This window comes from Myxine glutinosa, chromosome 7 (genome assembly GCF_964187855.1).
Source record: "Myxine glutinosa chromosome 7, kmMyxGlut1.1, whole genome shotgun sequence".
Lineage (NCBI taxonomy): Eukaryota > Metazoa > Chordata > Myxini > Myxiniformes > Myxinidae > Myxine > Myxine glutinosa.
The window spans coordinates 88590299-88610202 of NC_136267.1; the positions used below are offsets into that span (position 1 = coordinate 88590299).

The 19904-nt window shown below is 46.3% G+C and overlaps 1 protein-coding gene across 1 annotated transcript in view; it reads right to left on the reverse strand.

The window, feature by feature from the left end:
- LNPK (lunapark, ER junction formation factor) overlaps positions 1-19904 on the reverse strand; it is a 68031-nt gene that overhangs the window by 22618 nt on the left and 25509 nt on the right. The window contains 2 exon segments of the mRNA XM_068122680.2: positions 556-743; positions 842-883. Of these exon segments, the coding sequence (XP_067978781.2) occupies positions 556-743; positions 842-883 (230 nt within the window).

Consider the following 19904-nt stretch of genomic DNA (forward strand, 5'->3'; position numbering starts at 1 on the left):
CAACAACAACATGCATTTTAAGGCCATTTTCCCTGCTAGAGCAGGGGTTAGCCTTGCGGTCCCCATGACAATCTTCTCCATTTTGCCCTATTTTCTGCATCTCTCCTTGTTAACCCCCTTGCCCGCATTTCTTCTTCCACCATCTTTAGCCAAGTCTTTCTCGGTCTTCCCCGTCCTCTACTTCCTTCTACATTCATTTCCATCACTCTTCTCAACCAGTCACTTTCATCCTTCCTCAACACATGACCAAACCATCTCAACCTGTTCCTCTTCACAGCATCAATCACAGGCTCTATTCCCATCATCTTTCGCAATTCATCATTTGTCTTCCTCTCTCTCAACGAAACTCCGCACATCCACGCCTCCGCACGTCTAGCATCAACCCCCACAATATCATTGGAAGGAAAAGCTAAAGGGTCTCCTCGTCCATATTGTTAAAGCCAAAATAACTTTGTAACGCTGTACAAAAGCCGCAGAGAAGACGATTCTGACGGTGTTGGCAGTACATTATGCATAGATGTTAACCACCGTTTGCAGTTTCAAAATCAAACTTACAGAATGGGGAAGATGATGAATGGGAGGATGAAAAGCAGACGATCCAGCCATAGATCAGGGAAGTACCAAAACCAGAAGAGTGCAGCCGCACAGCAGTAAAATAAAGCAGAGTAAAAGACAAGGCGTCCGATCCACAGGCGCTGCTGCCTCTCAGCTCTCTCGCGCTTTTCCTCCAGCAAGGCAATTTCCTAACGGCCATTCCCAACATGAGTCAACAAATGTCTCATGACAGTCTGATGATTTAATGGAAAGTTTGACCGACACGCACACATGTGCACAATCTCACCTGTTCAATCCCCTCCAGTATTTCCACAGTTGATGGTTTCACCTGTGGTACAGGAAACAGCAAGAGAACAATGAAAATATTCTGCAATTCAAAAATCCACTGCACAATTTCTCAAAACAAATGCAACTGCCAAAATATTATGGGATGTTGATCAATGTTGTGCATTTTAGAAAGCAAATGCTGACAATACAACACCTTCATTTAATTCCCTTTTTGTTTGTTGATCGAATGCTTGCTAGGTTACTCAAAATAAAAGAATTTTTTTTAGTTCCTCTGCAATAAAATAAATAAAGCAAGTAACTTAATATAAATATAAAGAAACACAAACCCAAAAGGTTACACTTCGAAATGATCACCATTCCACTTTTAAAATGTACACCATTACAATATGTTATTTGCAGTGTATTCCAAGGGCCACTAGTTGTGGGGTGTCCCAAGGTCACTGCATAGTGCCACTGCGTGGTGCCTCAGCAGAGTGTCCCAAAGGCCTATGGGGTGAGGAGGAGGAATTCCAAGGGCCTCCTGGGGTGGGGGATATCCCAAGGGCCTCCATTGGGTTATAGTAGCAATCACAAAACCAAACTAGAATGGCACTTGGTGGAGCGCATACCTCCACCAGATGAACATTGTTTTGTATCCCACTGATAGGCTGGATCTGGATTCGGAACTGAACCAAAATCGAATCGGCTTGTTCTTGTCACCTACCCAACTCATCCACCGAGTTTTGTTATAACCCATCAATAACGTTTTGAGATATTGTGCTATATAGCTTTGTACAGCGTGTCACTGATTTACTCACCCGCTTTAACCTCACTCAACATGTCAACTTTCCTACCCATAACCGTGGTCACATTTTGGACCTTGTCTGCTCTACTGGACTAATTTTGCACCATCTCTCTGGCTCCGACCTCACTCTCTCTGACCACCTAGCCATCACTCTGACCATCAACATCCCCACCCCAGCACCAAGGCATTATCGCACTATCAACTTCCGTAAGCTAAACGCTCTTTCACCGACCTCATTCTCATCGACCCTCTCTGAAAAAATGTCCACTTCTCCCTTCGTTGACCTCCACACCCCTTCTGACCTCACTGACTACTACAACCACACTCTCTCCTCCTGCCTTGACCAACTTGCGCCTATAAAAACCAAAACAGTTTCTTTCACCCATTCTGCTCCCTGGTTTACCCCTGAACTCCGCCTGATGAAAACTCGTGCTCGCCAACTTGAAAGACTCCGCAATAAAACAGGTCTCACAGTTCACTCCCAGGCCTACAAGGACCACATACAACACTATAAAGATGCCCTCTCCCTCGCCCGCTCCGCCTACTACTCTCAAATTATCCACTCTGGCTCCGGAAACCCAAAAGCACTCTTCTCTACAATAAACAAACTCCTCAGCCCCCTGAACACCACCACCCAGTCATTCACAATAGACAACTGCATCTCCTTCCTTTCATTCTTCCAACGCAAAATTGAAAACATCTACAACAGCCTGACCACCGCCGCACCCGCTCCCCCTCAAACCACCTGCCCCCCCTTATCCTGCCATCCCCTGTCTCAATTCTCCCCAGTCTCCCCTACTGACCTCTCTGAACTCATCGGAATGAAAACTGCCACCTGCACTCTTGACCCCATCCCCTCCAGCTTTGTCAAGGCCTCCCTTCCTGCTCTCTCTCCACTTATCATTGCAACAATAAACTCCTCCCTGTCTACAGGCATCGTCCCACCATCCCTCAAAATTGCTGCTGTTACCCCTATTCTGAAAAAACCTGGACTAAACCCTGACACCCTAAATAACTTCAGACCCATCTCCAACCTACCCTTTCTGTCAAAGGTTTTGGAACGCGCTGTAGCCACTCAACTCAAACATCACCTCTCTGCCAATAACCTGTATGAAACATTCCAATCCGGATTCCGCTCCAACCACAGTACTGAAACTGCTCTCCTCAAAATCACCAACGACCTTCTCCTCTCCTCTGACGCTGGCAACCTCAACATTCTCATCCTCCTCGACCTCAGCGCCGCCTTTGACACCATCGATCACACCATCCTCCTCACCCGACTTGAAACCACCTTTAACATTACCGGCACTGCCCTCTCTTGGATTAAATCATACCTCTCTGACAGACGTCAGTTCATCTCCATCAATAACTGCAAATCCCCCACTGCTCCCCTCCCCCAAGGTGTCCCCCAAGGTTCAGTTCTTGGCCCCCTCCTCTTCATCCTTTACCTGTCCCCCCTCGGTCACTTAATCCGCCGTCATGGTCTCCAATTCCACTGCTTCGCCGATGACATCCAGCTTTTCATCTCCACCAAGTCCATCTCCACCGCCACCCACTCTATCCTGACAAACTGCATCACTGAAATAAAATCCTGGCTTCAAATCAACTTCCTCAAACTTAACTGTGATAAATCTGAAATAATCATCATTGGCCCAAAAACGCTCACCAAGTCCACCCATAACTTTGCCCTCAACATCGACGGTTTCCCAGTATCCACCTCCCCTCACATCCGGAATCTTGGCATCATCTTTGACCAAACCCCCTCCTTCGACAAATACACTAAACAGATCACAAAGACAGCCTTCTTTCACCTGAAAAACATCGCCCGTCTCCGTCCATCCCTCTCCTCCGTGGCTGCAGAAACCCTCATCCACGCCTTCATCACTTCCCGTCTGGACTACTGCAATAGCCTCCTTTATGGTTCACCCTCAACAATCACCAATAAACTCCAATACATTCAGAACTCCGCTGCCCGTCTACTCACCCATTCCCGGACCCGTGACCACATCACCCCCGTCCTTTACAAGCTTCACTGGCTCCCCATCTCCCAGAGAATCCAGTACAAAATCCTCCTCTTGACCTACAAAGCCCTCCATAACCTGGCCCCATCCTACCTGGCTGACCTCCTCTCCAGACACACTCCCACCCGCAACCTCCGCTCTGCTGGTACCAACCTCCTGACCCCCACCATCCGGACCAAATTTAGATCCTGGGGGGACAGGGCCTTCTCCATCGCTGCTCCCACCCTCTGGAACTCGCTACCTCACACCATCAGAGACTCCTCCTCACTCACCACATTCAAAACATCACTCAAGACCCACCTGTTCAACACTGCATTCAACATTTAACCCACAGCATCTAACCCCTGACTATCTCCTCTCCTTCTCCCTCCTTTGTGCTTTGAATATTTCCCTATTGATTCTTCTTTTTTTGCAATTGTTTTTATGTTTTGCTATGCATTATGTTTTGCACTCTGTCAAAGCGTCTTTGGGCTTCCTGAAAAGCGCTATATAAAATAAATGCATTATTATTATTATTATTATTATTATATATTGGTTTTGGCCCGATGTCCCAATGGTGAAGAATCACTTAAAAATTAAACTAGAACAGCACTCTTCGACATTGTGACATCGACCGATATACCTCTGCCCACATTATTATATCGCTGTACATACTTGTACAAAGCTGCTTAAATTAAAATCCCTTCTTAAGCTGTTCTCAAGTATCAGATTTTACCTGACATGACCTCTCTGACACCAAAATCCATTCATTTCATCTTTTCATCATAATATATTGTCGCATCGACCCTGTAGTGAAGACCTCAGGGTGACGGATGACCAAACGAGCTTTAACTCTGAGGCGTATACCAAAAAATATGGCGGTGTTAGCTCTTTGGCATGTGCGGAGGAGGGGTCCTTACCCGAACGGAGTTCACTGGGCTTCCTCGAACCCACCACAAACAAACAAGACAGAACACAGATAATGGGTATATTACATGCAACATGGGTAACATGCAACAGATAATGGGTATATTAAAATCATGCAAGGGAACAACAAAAGGTATGGTAAACTAAAATTCCTAAATGAGGGACCCTCCAGACTCGTAAAACAGACGAGGGAAAAATAAACAAAAATAAAATGTGGTGTGGTGCGTTGGCCGGTACTCAGGCTGGCGTCTTCAACCCGTCTTTGAACCACCGCGCGGGAACCGCACAAGATGGCGTGCAGTCACACCCATAACAGCCACCGACCCACGGAGCGGCGGCCAAACTCCTTCCTCATCCGATCATCACGATCCACCAGGCTTCCACTACTCACTTTGCTAGCGTGCACCGCTCCAAGCGCAGCCACCTCCGTCGAAGGCACAGGGAGAGATATATCAATGCGACCGCTAGCCAACACTGCCGGGACCAAGAGAGGAGAGAGAGGAGCGAGACAGAATGCGACTGTTCGCTAACGCAACCAGGGCCAAGAGAGAGAAAATGGCGGTCCGTTTTCTTTTCCTCTCTAGCGTCTCGATGACATCATCTTTTTGACCAATCGCCCAGCGCCATCGAATCGTCCCAACCAATCGTCCTGCAGGCATGGCCTGAGCCATTCTTGACGCCTCATGATGAAGCTTGGGGCTTGGCCTAGCCGTCCTTCAGGAATGTTCAGCTGGGCGGGGTTCCGCTGCCGATTGGCATGTCCGATCATACTGTTGGCGATTGGGGTGGTTGTAATGGCGAGCTTTTTAATTGTAATAAAACATAGGGAAAATCATAGGGCAATTACACACTGGGGATTATTCTTCAGCCCTACCTAATTAGCATAGCTCCACCCCTTGTATGGAGACACATATACGATCTTATCGGACAGTCGGCCTAACTTAGATACATGAAGGTTTCTTCTTCGTGACATTCGGGGCACGCTAATTTATACAATTATATCTCGACTAAGGTATTTCATTACCGACCCCTACACACGTAACAATATACTTGTACCAAGGTTGGTCAAAATTCCACCACTGGTTCACAAGTTAGCGCAGGAACAGAATTTTTACACAATGGCACATCTGACCTTTGACCTCTTGATCCCATAATGTAATCCATTTATCTTTACATCATTATAATACTTGTATCAAGTTTGACTTGGATCCTGACGTTTAAAAAAAATAAAAAAATTTGGATACAAAGTCAAGGCTCGTGTAAGAGCTAACACATTAAACACAAAAAACATAAACGAACACATAAAACATATCATAAAGGGAGCGGGAGACAAGAGGGGAGAGAGAGAGGGAAGCACACAAGCACAACAACAGTAGAGAACAGGGATATCGGGGGACCTGTGGAAGGGAGAGGGCTGGGGGAGGAGGAAGGGGTACACAGTATAAAGCAAATGCACACCAGTAGGAATTTCAAGAATGAAGTCGGAGATTGAAAGAGGTGGATTTAGGGTGTATTAACAGGGGTAGAAAAGATTAAGGTTTTGGATGGGGGAAGGTAAGAGATGGTGGTGAACAGCTGTTTTAAAGACCTGGAGGGAGGAGAGGGATTGAAGAGAGTGTGGGAATTTGGTCCAGACGCAGGAGAAAAGAGGAATGAAAGAGTGAAGGTGAGCAGAGAGTCTTTATTTTGGCGGTTTCACCAGAAGGGAGTTGCTGGCAGATCTTGTGCATCTTGAACGAATATTTGGGGACAGAGCACAGACAGAGCAGGGGGAGCAAGGCCGGAGAGAAGTCGGTCGAAGACAGAAAGCCCACCAACCTGCCTGCGGTGAGAGAGTGAAAGGCCCTCAGAATCAGCTTCATCACGGGAGATACCAATGATTCTGACAGCTTTAGTTTCTACAGCGTGAAGTCGAGCTAGGTGTAATGCAGGAGCAGTATTCCATCAAGCTGCAGATGAAAGCTTTGTATGTGGTGAGGAGCTCAGAGGTGCCAAGGAAGGACTTCGCTTGAAGGAGGATGCCCAGTCGGCGACTGGCTTTCGAGGCCAGCTTGGAAATGTGGTTTTCCCAGGAAAGATCATGGCAGACTCAAAAGCTTGAGTGACAGAACTTATTTAAGAGTATTGTTGAGAAAGTGGATGGGAGGGTTGTCCAGTCGGTCTTTTCGGAGAGACATAGTGAGAGTGTGAAATTTGTCAGGATTGAAAGACATGTTCCACTTGTTTGACCAGTTTGTGATTTTGTCCAGGTCTGGAGAGAGTGAAGAGGCTACAGACTGCCGATCTGAGAGTTGAGATATGGAGCGGCAGAGAGTGGAGTCATTAGCAAAGAGATAGAGAGGATTTTCCTGAGTCGGAGAGATCATCGATTAAGACCAGAAAAAGCACAGGGCCCAGAACACAGCCTTGAGGAACTCCAGGCTGAACAGGAAGGGGAGATGAGAGAATTCCATTCAGGGCCACACGTTGACCGTGACCGGAGAGAAAGTCCGGAAGCTATGCGTGGAGATTTTTATGGATACCATAAGAGGGGAGTTTGGTGAGCAGAGCGGGGTGCCAGACCGCATCGAAGGGCCGTGATATGTCAAGAGAGACGGCACTGATTTACTGTTTGGTGTTGAGGATCTCCATCCATTGTTGAGACAGCAGAAGCATGATCAGAGATCAAGCCATTGGAGAAGAGGAAGGATTTGATATCCGAGGCAATGATGGATTCCATGAATTTGTGATGATTGAGAGCTTGATGATTGCTCTGTAGTTGTAGGATTTGTTTTTGCACATTTTTTGTGTAAAGCAGTAATGTTGGCTGATTTCCAAGCAGATGGAAGATGACCTTGATCAAAAGAGAGGGCGAAGAGAATATAGAGAGGGTGAGATAGAGCAGCAGAGCAGGATTTTAGGACCCATGGGCTGATGCCATATGGTCCAGTTGCAGAATCAGAGTTGAGGTTTGACAGAAACTTCTCCACCTTGTCAGGAGAGAAGGACACAGAGTCCAGGAGCATCTGCGTTCGACTGGGTAAGGTGGGTACAGCGAGAGATGGGTTTGGGACACAATATTTTGAGGCAAACACAGAGTTGAGGCATTCAGCTTTTTCATGTGCGGAGTCAGCTGTATAGCCGTTTGAGGTGAGGTTGGGGATGGAAGCGGAACAAACACCAGAAACAGATGTGACCAGACGCCACCAGGATTTTGAGGAGGGAGACAGGTTTGACAGTTCAATTTTGAGAGTGGAGAGATATTGTTTCCTGGCTCTCCTGAGCGTAGACACATACTTGTTCCGAGCTTTGTGAAAGGAACTGAGATTACCTTCAGTTGGATTTGCCTTCCAGGAGGTGAAGGCAAGTTGTTTCAGGGCAACTACCTCACCATAAGATTCCGTATACCATGGACGGGAGGAAGGGTATGACAACTGAAGATGAGATGTGTGTGTGTGTGAGTGAGAGTGAGAGTGAGAGTGAGAGTGAGAGTGAGAGTGAGAGTGAGAGTGAGAGCAGTTTACTTCGGAAAAATCCCAGGTTGAGTTTATGTCAGAGGCAGTGGAGATGGGAGACCATCCAGATGTTTGATGGCTGCTTGAAGACCAGGCCAGTCGGCCTGAGTGAAATGCCAGACTTGACGCTGAGGAGGCTCTCTGAGAATGGCCAGAGAGATGTCCACTTTAACAAGGAAATGATCAGAAGAACCAATTGGAGCAGAAGAAGGGAAGTTAGTCATAACCAAGTCTAGAAGAGATGATGTACCGTTGACTGAGATCCGGGTCGGGAAATTGACAGATTGTGTCAGTCCCAATGAGTCGCAGAAGTCTTTTGCTGAAGTGCCATGGCTGGTGCAGGAGGTATCCACGCCCAGCCAGCTGGCATAATGACTGTTGAAGTTGCATCGTATGAGGAAGAGAGAGATGGGATGAGTGGATAGAAGTTAGTCCATGTTGTCAGACAGCGAGATGTAAATGGAGTCATCACTGTTTGGAGGACGGTACAACACACAGATGAACAAAAGGTGGGAGCGGAGGGGAAGCCGTTGCCAGAGGTACTCCTGGGGTGTGGTGGAGTGAGGGCAGTGCAGGGAAAGTGAGGAAGAGTTTTTGATAAAGATAGCAACCCCACCACCCGGGCGAGGATCAGGTCTATCATACCGGAGGAGGGAGTAACTCGGGTGAGATATTAAGGAATCAGAGACATCTTGAAGAAGGAAAGTTTCTGTTAAGCAGATCAAGTCTGGTTTGTCTGAAGCAACCTGTATGGAAAGATCAGTCAGGTTAGAGCGAAGGCCCTGGATGTTTGAGGTCTATACCATTGAGGAAGAGGGAGTGGGAGCATCGGATACAGGATGGGGGAGGGGGGGTATGGTAAGATGAGGGAGCAGAGGGGAGGTGGGGAGAGCTGTTGAGAGTGTGTTGGAGAGCGATGGAGAAGGGGAAGGATGAGGAGGACAAAAGGTTTGATGGTGATGGGATGAGGCACAGTGAGGAGGTGTATGAGGGGGGGGGGGGGCAGAGCGAAGTAAAATGGTGGAGGAGGTGGAGGTATGAGTCAAAAGGGAGTGGAAGCAGGGAGGAGGCAGCTTTGTGGAGGAAGGGTGAGAGGGGGGAATTGAAGAAAAATGGTGGGGGCAGAGATTTGAAGGGAGGGGTTGAGGAGGGAGTTTTGAAGGTAATGCGTGAGGAGGGAGTTTTTAAGGGAAGAGGTGAGGAGGGGAGTTTTGGAGGGGAGAGGTGAGGTGGGAGATTTGAGGGGGAGAGGTGAGGGGGGTGTTTTGAAGGGGAGGGGAGAGGGGATGTTCAGGAGGGAAGGGATGAGAAGAGATTTGAAGGGGAGGGGTGAGGGGGGGGGGAGATTTGAGGAGTAGGGGAAAGCGGGTTGATTTTAAGGGGAGGGGTGAAGGGGGAAATTTAAGGGGGAGGGGTGTGAGTTGGAAGTTTTGAAAGTTTTGAATGATTAATGAAAATTGAATATTTATTCCAAACTGGGTTTCTTGAGATATTCAAGTCAGAGATCAGTTTGAAAACATTTGAGGAGGGGTGGAATGAAGGTGAGTTTAGAGAATGAAGAAAGGAAGAGCTGGAAGAGATTTAATTTTATTTTTTTTGATGGAAAGATTTCATGAGCAAATTGAAGACAGCCTTTTGAACAGGAAGAAGAAGAGCGAGTTAGAATATACAAATGAATACAACATGGCGGGGGGAGTTTAAACATTCGAAAACAAAACCGTGAACAGTCTGGGAAATTCCCTGAAATGCAGAAGAAAAGGAAATTAATACACCAGTGGAGCAGAGAGCGAAGGAACCGGGAGGTGCATAAGGAATTTGTTGGTATGGAAGGAGAGGCCTCCTTTTTATATTCTTCTTTAATATATATTTTTTGAAGTTTAGGTGAAAGCGGATCTGAGAAAGAAGGAGAAAGGTTGAAGGAGAATGGTGAATTTTTCACAAATTGGAAAGATGAAGAAAAATATATATATATTGCTACGGATTTGAGATTGGCACATATTGGTATATATCGATATATATATATACAGCAATACCCCGGCCTATGTCATTAATTGGTTCCATGAGCCGTGACGTAACTCGGTTTTTGACGTAAACCGGGCGTAATGTCTAAAAAATGCCTTAAAATGAAGACAAACACCGTAAAACTAGAGTAAATAACTGGAGGAGGCTGCGGCTTTGCCCTGAATCTTTGCCGCTCCCCGTCGGGAGTCCCTCCGTTGTTTTCTATCGGTCGGGTCTTCTCCTCGAACGGGGTGACCGGCACGGACGTGTCGACCGTGAGCGGGCTCGTGTTCCGAGTGGCTCCGCGGCCCACTTCACCACGGCGTGCTTTACCCAACGTGCCCGAGCAGTTTCACCGGTAGTCGTGTCGTCTGTGACGAACGAACAAGCTCAAGACTCCGTGAACCCGGCCGCCCCGGGGATTGACGCCCGCCTCCGAGTCGTAGGCGTGCCCCATCTTTCCTCGAGCGGCCGAAGTTGCGTGCTTCTTTTTTTTGGACGATGCGATATACGCAGAAACGATGACGTACAGGCAGGCATTTGCAATTCCATGCACATGTGCACATGCACACGTCGATCGGTTCGTCGACGCCGGATGCCGGCGAGGTGCCCGACGATGCACCCCGGCTTGAGGCATGACACGGTCGTTCGTTTCACATGGGCCATGGGGCCTGACCTAGTCGCGGACATTGCACACTCTGCACGGTGACATGACGTGACGTCTGCCACGGACGGTCGTCCGAGCCGGCATCGTCATCATGTTTCGCTGTTGCCACGTTACGTTGGTTGTTTTGCACAGCAAAGGAATAATCACAAAAATACCAGCGAAAGGCAAAGCAAGCACGCGACCGCAGCACAGGACAAAATGCATATGGCGTCGCCTTTGTTTTGAATGAGAACTAGCAGCTACGCGTACGTACAGTATACTGTACGTACATTTTAAAAATATTTTTAATGTGCTTTTTATTGTATTTTAAATTGTTTTTTTAGCTTCTTTTATTGTTAATTAAGGAAAAATTAATTTTTTTCACGTCCTCCTATAATGATGTAGGAGTGTCGTAAAGTCGCACATAATGACGTTCGCTGAACTGAAATTTACTCTAGAAGAGTGGCGTGAAGTCGGATTTGACGTAGGTCGAAATGGCGTAAAACAGGGTATTGCTGTGTATATATATATATATATATATATATATATATATATATATATATATATATATATATATATATTATATATATATATATATATATATTATATATATATATATATATATATATATAGATATATATATATATTGTTGCGGATATGAGGACTGTATTTTTTTTGTTATTGTGTGCTTTATTATTATTGTTGTTTATTCTGCGCCTCCTGCCTCCGGAGTTGTGTAAAGGTCAAAGGGCGTCCCATAATTAGTCCAAAAGCATACACGTCAGCCAATCATAGAATACCCCTGTTCGATAGTTATATCTTATTATGTGTTTTAGGGTAAGGCTGTGTCTCCCATTAATTGAAATACTCCATTGCACCAGTGAAAGAGATAAATTCCCTTCATTCCCATTCCCAAAACCTCCATTCCCCCTTTCGTCGATTGCCAATTACCTCCCCTCCAATTGCCGCCATTGACCACGAGGCAGGGTCGGAGAAGAAAGGCGTGTCTCCACCTCGTCATAGAGGGGAGGAGTGAGCCAGCCCCACTCGACCAACCAGGAGCCAGGGGTTTGGCTAGAGAGGGCGGAGGAAGAGCGATCGGGGAGGTTCGCAAAGGTTGAGGGGCGGGGCCTATATAACCCACGGCAGGGGCGTTCCCAAGTGCAGACGAGAGGGAGTCCAAGCAGTTGGGTCCAAGAGATGCGCTTTGAGTTGGGTCCAAGAGAGGCGCTTTGAGTTGAGTCCGAGAGAAGTCCAGAGTTGAGCTGCAGCTCGAGCCACCGAAACTGCATTTACTGCAGCTCGAGCCACCGAAACTGCATTTACAGCAGCTCGAGCCACCGAAACTGCAGCCACAGCAGCGTGGGCCTGGACGGCGGTTTGGAGCAGGGCCGCGAAGGAACGGCGGCTGCCCAACGAGCCGATCGTGCTGCAGGACCAGTTGGACCTCCCTATCCCGCCAGCCATCCACCTGCCATCCCTATCATCATTCCCCGTGTAAGTGTGCTCGTAGTCTGTCTTTTGTCTTGTCCCTGGGAATAAGTTAAGCCTGTTAGATAAGCTAGTATTTTCCCTGCGTCTCTAAAAAGCTTCTGTATATTATTTTATTATCTTTCCTTCTCCTTGGTTATTTTGAGCCTGTAAATAGTAAATAAATTTAGTAGTATTTTCAACCCTTTTCTCGTCTTATTCCTTTTCCTCTTTGCATTCGGTCGCTTTAGAGTTTTCCCGATTGAATAGCGGTGGCGTGATCCGGCCAAAGTTTGGGGTAAATCGGGTTTTAGAGTCGGGGAATAACTGTTCGGTCGCGGAGCCTCCGCTCGGCAAATATAACATCTTTAACCGCGTCCGTAACAATATATATATATATATATATACATATATATATATATACATACATACATACATATATATATATATATACTGAAACGCAAAAGAAACTTACCACCTTTGAAACCTTTAAATATCAACAATAACACTGCGTGTAGTAAATGTGTGAACTTATTTGTGGACAATAGTGTCCTCATTGTCAGACAAAACGGTCACGGATGGTCACTTGAACCTTCAATGGTCACTTCATAGCACAGCTGTTGAACAGCCGTTTTGACTGTCAGTGATTAGCCAAGGAGTACGGGATGATTTTAATGAGCTGCACGTGATGTCTTGATATTGGCTTTAAAAAGGCCAGTGCAAAATGGGCATTTCAATCAACATGCCACGATTGTCAAGGGATCAACGGCAGCGTGCCCTGGGCATGCTGCAAGGTGGACTGAGCTACCGTGAGGTGGCACGTCGCCTTGGCTGTTCACACCAGACGATATCGGCCCTGGTGGACAGAGACACCCTCCACAACTCTGCAGATGACAGACCTCGATCAGAGAGGCCAAGAGTCACCACTGCAAGGAAGGACAGGCAGATGGTCCGAAGTCACCTGCGGGATCGATTCCGTCCAGCATCCCGCACTGCGGCAGAAACTCCGGGGCGTGCAAACCCACGGATCTCCAATGATACTGCACGAAGACGACTGCATGACTATGGCCTGACTGCCAGAAGACCATACAGAGGCCCCGTGATGACGGCTGCCCATCGGCCCAACCGACAGACATGGTGCCAGCAGCATCAGCGGTGGACCTTGGCGCAGTGGAACGAGGTCGCTTTCAGCGATGAGTCAAGGTTCTGTGTGGACAGTCCTGATGGGCGTGAGCGTGTCTGGAGAAGAACTGGCGAGCGATATGCCGATTGTTGCGTGCGTCAAGCCAACAGGTGGGGTGGCCCAAGTGTGATGGTGTGGGCCGCCATATCAGGCCGGTACAGGACGCCACTGGTGGTTGTGGATGGGAATCTTAACGCCCAGCGGTATGTGGATAACATCCTGCGACCTCATCTGCTGCCATTCCTGCTAGACCAACCAGAACTGAGAACCTTTCAGCATGAGAACGCTCGTCCCCATGCTGCTCGCTTTACCACTGCATTTCTCCAAGGCGAGAACATCAACACCATGCAGTGGCCTGCGCTCTCCCCTGACCTGAATCCCATCGAGCACCTGTGGGATGAGCTTGGGAGACGCGTAGTTGGCAGGGCCAGGACATGGGCAGAGCTGCTTCAGACATTGAGGACTGAGTGGGACAGAATCCAGCAGCAATCCATCCAAAGACTGGTAGGCAGTATACGCCGATGATGCACTGCCTGTATCCAAAACAATGGTGGCCACACACGCTATTGAAAGGGGACTGACATTGCACCCTGTGCTGTTCTGTACTGTAGAACAAACTGATGAGATGGTGTATCTTGGTCAAAAACTTGACATGTCATCAATAAAATGCCAATGTTTCAATTAGCAATTGTTGGTTTGTTTTATTTTGAACTGTTACAATTTTATTACATTTCAAACAAGTGGTAAGTTTCTTTTGCGTTTTCGGTCTTTTTGAAGTTGGTCAAAATGGTCAAATCTTTCGGTCAAAATGCCCATTTTGCACTGGCCTTTTTAAAGCCAATATCAAGACATCACGTGCAGCTCAATAAAATCATCCCATACCCCTTGGCTAATCACTGACAGTCAAAACGGCTGTTCAACGGCTGTGCTATGAAGTGACCATTGAAGGTTCAAGTGATCATCCGTGACCGTTTTGTCTGACAGTGAGGACACTATTGTCCACAAATAAGTTCACACATTTACTACACGCAGTGTTATTGTTGATATTTTAAGGTTTCAAAGGTGGTAAGTTTCTTTTGCGTTTTCGTTCTTTTTGAAGTTGGTCAAAATGGTCAAATTTTTCGGTCAAAATGCCCATTTTGCACTGGCCTTTTTAAAGCCAATATCAAGACATCACGTGCAGCTCTTTAAAATCATCCCGTACCCCTTGGCTAATCACTGACAGTCAAAACGGCTGTTCAACAGCTGTGCTATGAAGTGACCATTGAAGGTTCAAGTGACCATCCGTGACCGTTTTGTCTGACAGTGAGGACACTATTGTTCGCAAATAAGTTCACACATTTACTACACGCAGTGTTATTGTTGATATTTAAAGGTTTCAAAGGTGGTAAGTTTCTTTTGCGTTTCAGTATGTATATATATATATATATATATATATATATATATATATATATATATATATATATATATATATATAGACTTGGCATTTAATATGGAATTTTTTTTTTTCTTGACTTGGGTTTACTTTCTTAACTCAGTATATCAATCTGGTGAGTTTATTTTACACTTTGGTGATTTATTTGTTCAAAGAACCATGTCACTGATTGTCTGTCGCAGCAAGAAGTCAACAACAGGATTATATCACAGGTGGCGTGGCAAAATGTACTGTTACGGGTTCGGCACTCATTCCTAGTGTTGTTATTATTATTGTGGGTCCAAGTATTGGGATTGTTGTTGTTTAAAGGAAATCCGGATCGAGACCGGAAGAGGTGGAGCGAAGAAAAGGAGGTGGGAGGAGATTGGAAAAAGACGTGGTGGTGGAGGCTCCGGGCCGAGTGCTCGACGTACAGTGCGAGGGAACCTTGCGTCCTTAAAAGGGAGTTCGGTCGATAAGAAATATCGCCGGAGTGTGGGGAGCCTGTGTCGCCAGGTATTCTCAGCGAGGTTCCGGAGGATCCAGACCTTGAGAACCCGGTTTGGAGCAAAAGCCGCCCGCCATTCTGGCAACGCGAGCACCCTGCAGGGAACAGGCTTTCGTCGTGTGGGCTGGGCATTATTCCCTGGTGAATTGCCGGGAACGGCCGTGCCAGAGAGGGGCACGTGCGAATTCTACGGAGGCTTGCGGGTTGAACCGCCACGTGTACATCGGAGCGAATCTTTGTGAGGTTCCTCTCCACCGCTGTGTTGCTGGGGGCTGAGCACGTGACCTCGGGGTCGTCTCGCTCGTCGACGCCCCAATTGGCCATCGGGCCTCGACTCGAATCTTTGTGAGGTTCCTCTCCACCGCTGTGTTGCTGGGGGCTGAGCACGTGACCTCGGGGTCGTCTCGCTCGTCTGACTCAAATCAAAACATGCAACATGTACATCGAGCTAACCACACCCTTTCCTCTAAACCTGGAAAAATACACAAAGCTTTTAACATTGCTAAAGGCAAGGTTAAACTCAAGTCATGTGCATACCTGCTAGCACTTATGTGGAGACTGGAGATGCTTTTGCATCCAGGTAGGAAAATAAGGTTATAAGAGGACATCACAAACACCTTGGTGAAAGGCAAAATTGTTACTTTTAAACCGATTTAATGAAGCTTTGTGCAATTTATAGTTGGCAGGCCAAGACCCTTAAAAAAACTTTTGATGGCATTTTTTGTTCAAAGCTGACAACCGGGCTAGAAAGTATCAGTATGGTCCAGGCTTTCAGAAACACCCGGTTGCCAAAATGAGATTTGACCTTGAAGGTCAAATTTGGGGGGTCAAAGGTCAAAAGAGGTCAAATTTTCAAAAAAATTTATTTTGTCTTGTCCTTTCATACAACATCGAGTCTGGTATGAACCATTGAATATTTAATGAGTTATAAGGGGTTAAACTTCTGTAACAATAGCTAAATGTGAATAGATTCATGAATGTAAATGCTTTTTACTCTTTGAATACGCATAATAAAATGCATTCAGTTTAAAGGTGAAATTTCAAAGTCGAAAGTCAAATTTTACTTTAAGAATCAATTGTTCCTGTTGGTAATATGTAAATGATGCATTAGGCAACTACATTTGAAGAAACAAGACATCATCTTCCATCGATTTGAGGTGTCGCCAAATCACTTCTCTTAAGTATCAGTTCCTGTCGTGTTCATGCATCCTTCAGCATCACAGCCACATGCAGGCATGCATGGTTGTCCAATCTTGTGGCAACGGCAAGCTTGTGTGCGACACTTGCTTTTACATCCACAAGTAACTAGTTCCAAACAGCTACTTGGAACAGATGGTGTCCTCATCCACACCACTTCTAATCGTCCGTCAGTTGCCTGCCAACCTCCAACCTGTCCGCTTTGATTGTCTTGGTGACCTTCTGCTTCCCATCCTGCACCGGTGTCTCGTAGAGGGTTGCGAACGTCTTCGATTTCTGGCGTTTCTGTCGATCGAAGAAAGGTACAGACTTCTCCACTAATCTCTCCTTCACATTCTTCAACACGAGATCTTTCCCCCTTTCGTCGGCAGTGAGGAGGTCTGCAGCTATCTCTTCGGTTGCAATGTCGTTGGTAGTCAGTGATTTCAGCTGTGTAATAGTGGGAGTTGCGTCGTCTTGATCGGATATTGTGAACGCCTTGAATCGTCGGAACTGAGCCTCAAGCTTGGACACCGCATCCAAATCCCGTGTCATTTTGGATGGAAGACCATCTTTACGAGTTGAGAAATCTTCGTCCGATTCGTCGTTGCGAAGACCGAATAGACGCATGGTGTCCTCTGATATCTGCGACCTTTCAGACCAAGTTGTGCAGAACCTGTCTCTTGCCGTGTCATTCCGTGTGATGCCAATTATACCATTTGAGAGCTTGCATACCTTGTTAATCCATTCAGTGGCTTGATCAACTGGAACTTGGTTAAATCTGCCTGCGTGTCGTTTCACTACAAAATTCCCTGCCAGGAATTCTTCGTGGACTTCTGGTGCGGTCTGTGCGAGTCCTCTCATGTCAGTGAGGTAAACAGGACCCCACCGGGCATAGTTGACATGGTCATATATGGTCAGCCATGGTAGCATTTCGGCAAATGAATAAAGATGGAGCAACCAATCCCCATCTCGATTAGCGCGGACGAATGATAATAAAATTTCCACCATCTCAAGGTACTGCAACCAGAAGGCATTGTTGGGATTCTGCTTCAGCATGGCGTGGAATTCGTCAGCTTTCTCTACATATTCTGTACGGTCGAGGAGCTCGTTGCATTCAGTCACAGCATTCAACAGACATTCATCTCGGGTTCTCGTACCATATTTCTTGAACAATGCTGATACTGCTGATCGAAGCACAACCAGTTCCTGATGGAGTTCAGGATTTTGCCGCTGTAGCCAATCCAAGAAAGCTTCAAACTTGATCCGACTAAGGGCTTCATAGGCCCAGATATGTCCCTGAATAGCCCTGTAATAGTGTTTCCCATCCATCATTGACTTGGCAGCATTTGGTCCAAAGATTTCAGACTCCACCCACACATCATCTAGGCCTGCACTTTCCATTTGCTGACCAATGGCCCGAAGGAAGTTGAAGGAGATATGGAGACCACCAAGCAGGACAACTACTTCGCTGTACTCTTCAGAAGCCCACACAATCTCCTTTGCTTTGGCATAGAGAGGCTGATCGAAGAAAACGATGGTATGGCGCTGTCCAAGGTATCTGCTGAGCTGGACAAATCGGTTTATGATCGTGGTGATGGTCCCATATTCATCCGCAGTAGCATTGAGGATCGGTGCCATTCCCACCGTCGTCACTGGTGGATCTACGGTACTCACACACTCGTTGAATGCTGCCCATGGAGGAACAGCACAGCCATTACCTGTGTCCATCCTGGAGATTACCCAGACGTGAGTCATTCGTGTTGCTGCCTTCCTACATGGACTACTTTTGAACCAGTCATTCGGTTCAATGCTAGAAGCATTCGGAATCCTGGGTTCAACTCTTGTGCCAATAGGTAGTTTGGGGGGATCGACATCATGCAACTTATCGACAGTCTCCTTTCTCAGAGCCTTCTCTCGTCCGTGCACACGCTTAACAGGAGTTCTTGGAGGAGGTGGTCCGCGTTGCCAAGCATTCCACTGTGTGCAATGGTATGAACCTTGACCACTTATTGTCGACTCGTTGACATCTATGTTGTCAGCTGATCCTAAGATTAGCCTACCAGGTTCATAGGGTACCAAGCCATCCGGGATGTACGTGTTGTTATTTTCCTCAAATTTCCAAAGAATGTCACTCGCGATACTTGTGTCCATGCGTCTTACTGTGTCGACACCTATTGTACCACCAGCAGCATGAAAGAGATCCACCAGTTTCTCTGATCTTGTGGCTTGGTGTAAGGTCATCCCCAGGCCGACATGCTTTGGAGTCAACTTTTTCCCCTTTGAAAGCGCAAATACAATGTCCTGAGCGATATTTAGTATTCTTTGCTTCGTTGAACTTGCAGAACTTTCTATCTCTCCGTGATCATCAGTATCCAACACATCAGTCCCACCAAACAGTACAGAGAGAAACAGATATAAGCTATCTGGAATAATGGCTTCCACTGCGTCTGTTGTTAGACCCCTCCACACTTTATCGTGACCAGGCATCCGTTCCAAGTCTGCTCGAAGTTGAAGGGCAGAGTGAACAATTTCCTGCAGTTCATTGACTGGTGGCAGCTGTATCGTGGGTGCGTCATCTTCATCACAGTCATCCTTTCGGTCAGAGATATCCGACAGGGCACAGGCAATGACATACTGAGATTTGTCACTGGGATAAAGAAGCTTGCCGTTGCCACAAGATTGGACAACCATGCATGCCTGCATGTGGCTGTGATGCTGAAGGATGCATGAACACGACAGGAACTGATACTTAAGAGAAGTGATTTGGCGACACCTCAAATCGATGGAAGATGATGTCTTGTTTCTTCAAATGTAGTTGCCTAATGCATCATTTACATATTACCAACAGGAACAATTGATTCTTAAAGTAAAATTTGACTTTCGACTTTGAAATTTCACCTTTAAACTGAATGCATTTTATTATGCGTATTCAAAGAGTAAAAAGCATTTACATTCATGAATCTATTCACATTTAGCTATTGTTACAGAAGTTTAACCCCTTATAACTCATTAAATATTCAATGGTTCATACCAGACTCGATGTTGTATGAAAGGACAAGACAAAATAAAATATTTTGAAAATTTGACCTCTTTTGACCTTTGACCCCCCAAATTTGACCTTCAAGGTCAAATCTCATTTTGGCAACCGGGTGTTTCTGAAAGCCTGGACCATACTGATACTTTCTAGCCCGGTTGTCAGCTTTGAACAAAAAATGCCATCAAAAGTTTTTTAAATCATATTTCCTGGGGTTGGCCTGCCGGCTATTATAATAATGAAGATAGATAGATGAAGATTATAGATATATAGATAGATAGATAGATAGATTATAGATAGATGAAGCCTCATACATTGCATCAAAATCAATATCTTGGTAAAGTTCATGGCTCTTTATCAGGAGTGCAATTCTCATCTAAGGAGCCATAATATATTCCAAAGAGTTCAATGTGGAAAATGC